The sequence below is a fragment of the Lates calcarifer genome, linkage group LG7_1 (genome assembly GCF_001640805.2).
Source record: "Lates calcarifer isolate ASB-BC8 linkage group LG7_1, TLL_Latcal_v3, whole genome shotgun sequence".
In the NCBI taxonomy this organism is placed as follows: domain Eukaryota; kingdom Metazoa; phylum Chordata; class Actinopteri; family Centropomidae; genus Lates; species Lates calcarifer.
In genome coordinates this window covers 4,651,441-4,657,440 of record NC_066839.1, presented here as the reverse complement: position 1 = coordinate 4,657,440, position 6,000 = coordinate 4,651,441, and the positions used below count along the sequence as shown (strand labels likewise).

At 37.2% G+C, this 6,000-nt stretch overlaps 1 protein-coding gene across 1 annotated transcript in view; it reads left to right on the top strand.

Moving 5' to 3' along the window:
• Positions 1–1,455: 1,455 nt before the first annotated feature.
• The window catches only part of LOC108891202 (exostosin-1a), an 85,800-nt gene continuing 81,255 nt past the window's right edge, over positions 1,456–6,000 (top strand). Inside the window, exons 1-2 of the mRNA XM_051072069.1 lie at positions 1,456–1,531; positions 1,641–1,732. Coding sequence (XP_050928026.1) covers positions 1,456–1,531; positions 1,641–1,732 — 168 coding nt within the window. The remainder of the gene's footprint in view (positions 1,532–1,640; positions 1,733–6,000) is intronic.

Sequence of the window (6,000 nt, the reverse complement as noted above, 5' to 3'; positions counted from 1 at the left end):
AGTGTTATGCAATATGTGTTTATGTATATGAAGGCAGGAATAAGATGCTGATTTTATCATACCACTTCATCATTACCACTTTACGTGCAGGTTTGTAGTTCGACTCAGTGAGACTTCTCTAATTTTATTCATGTCTCTTTTATTAATGTAGAACTAATCTGCTCTTAGAGCGGAGCATTGGTTTTACAAATGGATTGTATTACACTTGATACAACAGCTACAAATGCTTGGTGTGTGAGACCTGTATCACTGACATGCATGAACCACCATACCATGTAATGTGCATATTAGTCCAAGTTGTAGCAAATGTGCTATATACGCATTTTACAGCTCCTACCTCAGAATCACACAGAACTGAATTACAAAATAATACTTTGGTCTGTTAAGCAACATTACACACACCTACTGTATATCATGTGGAATCTGGCATCTTACAGCAGGCTCCTCAGGTTTATAGTATAAGTATATAATTCCGGGTGTTGTATTACTTATTTTTTAAATAACTCTAGCCTATTTGGGGGTTTCTAAAAATGGAAATCTTAGGTATTCTGGTCAGATAGAAGGTCAAAATTAAATGGCTGCATTCTTGTGCATATTTTTACTATTCCTTTTCACCATGTAATAGCACATCACAATGCCAGAAAATACACAAATAGGTAACAATCTAAAGGAAAAAACATTTCTGTCCAAAATCTCCTACTGGTGTCCAGTGTGGTTTGCATTATCTTTTATCATTTATTTCATTAAAATAAGACAAGGGACAAATATTTTTTTGTGTTCAAATGCAGATTTATTCAATTTCCTCCAAAATCAAAGTCAAAGCAAACACGTGAAGCAATAGTTGGTACAGTGGACAGAGAGGTTTGGTTTTATTTTGAAGAGGAAACATCATGTAGTTTCATCCAAACCACCACTTCAGAGTGACCCTGTTGGATAAATGATCACAGATGGAGGAAGTCTAGTTAAACGCCCGCTCCCGCTCAAACATCCGTTGGTCTTGTTGCTCTTGCAGGTCTTCCCTTTTCCCCCCAGTGACAAGTCTGGTGAGCAGAGAGAGGATTGTTCAGAGTTCAGATCCAGAATTTAAAAACATGCAACAAGAGCAGTTGTAAAGTGTTTGTAATATTACTATAGTAGAAGCACAAGTCCTTACCTATGGATCGTCTTGCCAACTAAATAAGACAGAGATGAGAAAATAATTATATTCAGTCTGAATTAATCACATTATATTACACATTACAGGAGGGAATACGCTATTTTAATATTCTTTGCAGTACAGAGCAGTAACTAATTAATCAGAAATGCATTGTAATCATTAAGTCTCACATAGTAGAGTAGCACACTAGTAGAGGGACTCCAGTGATTTAGAATTGCACAGAAATATAGACAACCATTTTTTTACCATTAACAATTCCCTTGATAATGTGGTGAATAAAAGCCTCCCCAGGTTCAGCCATGAGGACGACCAGAGACAGCACAAGAAAGAGTGTGATGAACTTCATCCTGAAAACAAGAGCCAAGCACATCAGAGGTCAGACCACTACATTTTAACATATAAAGTGAAGTAGCAGCAGTAGTTGTCGAATGACTGTCTTGCCCATAAATAAACAAAGCTTAAATATTTAGTCCTTACCTTTCAGATTCAGAGCGAAGTCGACAGGCTGTTCTCAAAGAGAGCCAATCAGGCAGTGTGAGATCTACAGATGATGTAAATCTCTTTGTGGAACAGATGGTAGAGGTCTCTTATATAGTGAGGGGAGAATTCCTCGACTCATTGTTTATGCAGTGTTATGCAATATGTGTTTATGTATGTGAAGGCAGGAATAAGATGCTGAATAATCATACCAAGAAAGCTGAGGACATTCAACACAGTCTTTCCCTCCTGTCATTATCACTTTTCGTGCAGGTTTTTAGTTTGGTTTAACTTGGCGAGACTTCTCTAAATGTATCTTTTATTAATGTGTAACAAATCTGCTCTTAGAGCGGCGTGTTGGTCTTACAAATGGATTATATTACACTTGATACAGCAGGTACAAATGCTTGGTGTGTGAGGCCCTTAGGTCAAGTTCTTTGTGCATGGTCCCCCTTAAAGAATGGGGTCTACGAGGCATTTCTGCAGGAGTTGTCGTCCACATACTAAGCCATCTCTTCTTACCTCAGAATCACACAGAACTGAATTACAAAATAATACTTTGGTCTGTCAAGCAACATTACGCACACCTACTGTATATCATGTGGAATTTGTTTCCCACAAAAATGAATGGACTGATGTTTCCTACATCACATGCTACCTGCACGTTTTCATGTTTTTCATTGTAGGCGAGCATATAATACCCTAATATTATGATTAGAAGTTATAGGTCCCTGTGTGCCCAGCTACGCCCTGGCATCTTACAGCAGGCTCCTCAGGTTTATAGTATAAGTATATAATTCTGGGTGTTGTATTACTTATTTTTTAAATAACTCTAGCCTATTTGGGGGTTTCTAAAAATGGAAATCTTAGGTATTCTGGTCAGATAGAAGGTCAAAATTAAATGGCTGCATTTTTGTGGCTAAGCTGTAGAGTAGAAAGAAAGCTAATTGATTACATTAAATTATTTAACAAGTTTGGACACAGATTTGTATTTGCATTTGTATATTTCTGTTTGTATGCATTAATATTTAGATGTAGACTTTTTACTACCTTTTGTTGCATTCTTATATTTTTACTATTCCTTTTCACCATGTATAGCACATCGCAATGCCAGAAAATACACAAATAGGTAACAATCTAAAGGAAAAAACATTTCTGTCCAAAATCTCCTATTGGTGTCCAGTGTGGTTTGCATTATTTTCATCATAATTCTTTTCATTAAAATAAGACAAGGGACAAATATTTTTTTGTGTTCAAATGCAGATTTATTCAATTTTCTTCCAAAATCAAAGTCAAAGCAAACACGTGAAGCAATAGTTGGTACAGTGGACAGAGAGGTTTGGTTTTATTTTGAAGAGGAAACATCATGTAGTTTCATCCAAACCACCACTTCAGAGTGACCCTGTTGGATAAATGATCACAGATAGAGGAAGTCTAGTTAAAAGCCCGCTCCCGCTCAAACATCCGTTGGTCTTGTTGCTCTTGCAGGTCTTCCCTTTTCCCCCCAGTGACAAGTCTGGTGAGCAGAGAGAGGATTGTTCAGAGTTCAGATCCAGAATTTAAAAACATGCAACAAGAGCAGTTGTAAAGTGTTTGTAATATTACTATAGTAGAAGCACAAGTCCTTACCTATGGATCGTCTTGCCAACTAAATAAGACAGAGATGAGAAAATAATTATATTCAGTCTGAATTAATCACATTATATTACACATTACAGGAGGGAATACGCTATTTTAATATTCTTTGCAGTATAGAGCAGTAACTAATTAATCAGAAATGCATTGTAATCATTAAGTCTCACATAGTAGAGTAGCACACTAGTAGAGGGACTCCAGTGATTTAGAATTGCACAGAAATATAGACAACCATTTTTTTACCATTAACAATTCCCTTGATAATGTGGTGAATAAAAGCCTCCCCAGGTTCAGCCATGAGGACGACCAGAGACAGCACAAGAAAGAGTGTGATGAACTTCATCCTGAAAACAAGAGCCAAGCACATCAGAGGTCAGACCACTACATTTTAACATATAAAGTGAAGTAGCAGCAGTAGTTGTCTAATGTCTTGCTCATAAATAAACAAAGCTCAAATATTTAGTCCTTACCTTTCAGATTCAGAGCGAAGTCGACAGGCTGTTCTCAAAGAGAGCCAATCAGGCAGTGTGAGATCTACAGATGATGTAAATCTCTTTGTGGAACAGATGGTAGAAATCTCTTATATAGTGAGGGGAGAATTCCTCGACTCATTGTTTATGCAGTGTTATGCAACATGTGTTTATGTATGTGAAGGCAGGAATAAGATGCTGAATAATCATACCAAGAAAGCTGGAGTCATTCAACACAGTGTTCTCCTCCTTCCATCACCACTTTGTGTTCAAGTTTTTAAGTATAATTTAGATACGAACTATGAATACGAACAAGATCTCATTATTTTTTCAGCTTGGTGAAGTGCTTTGTTTGTGCTTTGTTTGTGAGATGATGGTTGATACCAGATGGGTTGGTTTGAGTATTTCTGAACAGTTAAAGACTGGAAAAATGTAGTCTGATATGAAATTGAGGCAGGGTCAGAATTTGGCATCAACCTGCCTTGTGTCAACAGTCCAAGCTGCTGCTGGTGGTGTAATGGTTTAGGGATTGTTTCCTTGACACACTTTGGGCCCCTGTAATACCGATCTATCATGGTTTGATTGCTACAGTCTATCTGAATACTGTTGCTGATTGTGTGCATCCCTTTATGGTCACAATTTATGTCCTCCAATGACTACTTGCAGCATGATAAAGCACTGTATCTCCAAGTCATGTCTAAAACTGGTTGCATCAACCTGATGAGTTCAGTGTACCTCAGTAGCCATACAACACCTTTGGGGTGTGGTAGAATGGGATATTGGCAGCATGAATGTGCAGCTGACTGATCTAAACCTGTTCGACCTTTAAAGAATTTGGAGACTAATGTTGACCTTTGTCTCTTAAATATTTTTTGTATACTTTGACATGCTCTTTTGATGGTTTCCATGTTTCTACAAGTTGTTTTGTTGAATTAACTGGCTGCTACATACTGTATCTAAGGAATTAACACTCTCAATACTACTCTACTCTCTATACTCTCAATACATCAGGGCACAAGTGCAGTAAAACCTTTCAGTTTACTGCTGCTGTTCATTGCATTGGCTCCAGTGACATAGAATAAGTCAAGTAAGATGTTTTATCTATATAACTAATACCCCCTTCATGTTGTCAGTATAGCAGTATGGGTAATAGCAGCCTCTAGTATCCTGCCCTGTAGGTCTCCTGTCTTGGACCTAATATATGTGTTTGGCTTTGGATCCACATTGTGTTGTGTAATGTCACATCACTACTTTGGTCTGGGCATATTGCATGTTGCAAATAATTGCTTATTTGTAAAAATAATTCTGCTGTTTCTTTATTGTTGGTGGTTGTGTTTTCTTTAGCTGGGATAAAGATATATCAGGTGAATTTGTAATGGTTATATCACTGGTGATTGAATGACCTTGATATGATATGTATAAGATCCTTGCTTCGGGTTCTTGCTTTCAACAATGGGAAACACAACATTATTGGCAACAACACTGCCCTGTAACTTTGCAATAATTGAAATGCACTCCTCTTTTACCTTTTGACATATGGTCTCCCTCGAAAAAGAGATTGTATTCTCAAGGGACTTCCTGGTGTTGAGATGTTGAAGGTTGATTTATCATCTCTAGGTCCATGTCAGAGGTATTTTTTGTTAGCTCTTTTCACAAAGGTCTGACTGATGTGGTGTTTGCATGTTGTCATTGCTTGTTTAGCAGTACTATGACGATCATTTAAAACCTATAGAACTTGCAGTGACCATCCTTCTTAAGCACAAAGAACAAAAAGGTATACACATGACACAATTTACGTCTTCTAATGACTACTTGCAGCATGATACTGCTGTTGTATAAAGCTGGTTTCATTGATGTGATAATGAGTTCAGTGCACTGCAGTGGGCAGGAGAACACCTTTGGGGTGAGGTAGAACAGGAGGTTGGCAGCAAGAATGTGCAACTAACCTTAATTGTTTCTATCTTTAATGAATTTGGAAACTTTCTTTTGTCTCTTGTGTTCTTGTAAGTACTCTTTTAATGGTTTCCATTTTCTACAGGTTGTTCTGTTAAGGCTTTCTGCTACATACTATACCTAAGGAATTAACACTGTATTTACACATTGTCTCTATACCCTAGATAGTACTTTGAAAAATTCTATCTTATTTTTGATTTCTACATTTTTCAATACATTAGGGCACAAGTACAGTAAAACCCTTCAGCTGGCAAAAATTATTAGTCTGAAATATTAGTCTTATTACACTGCCTCAATGTTGCACAGTCA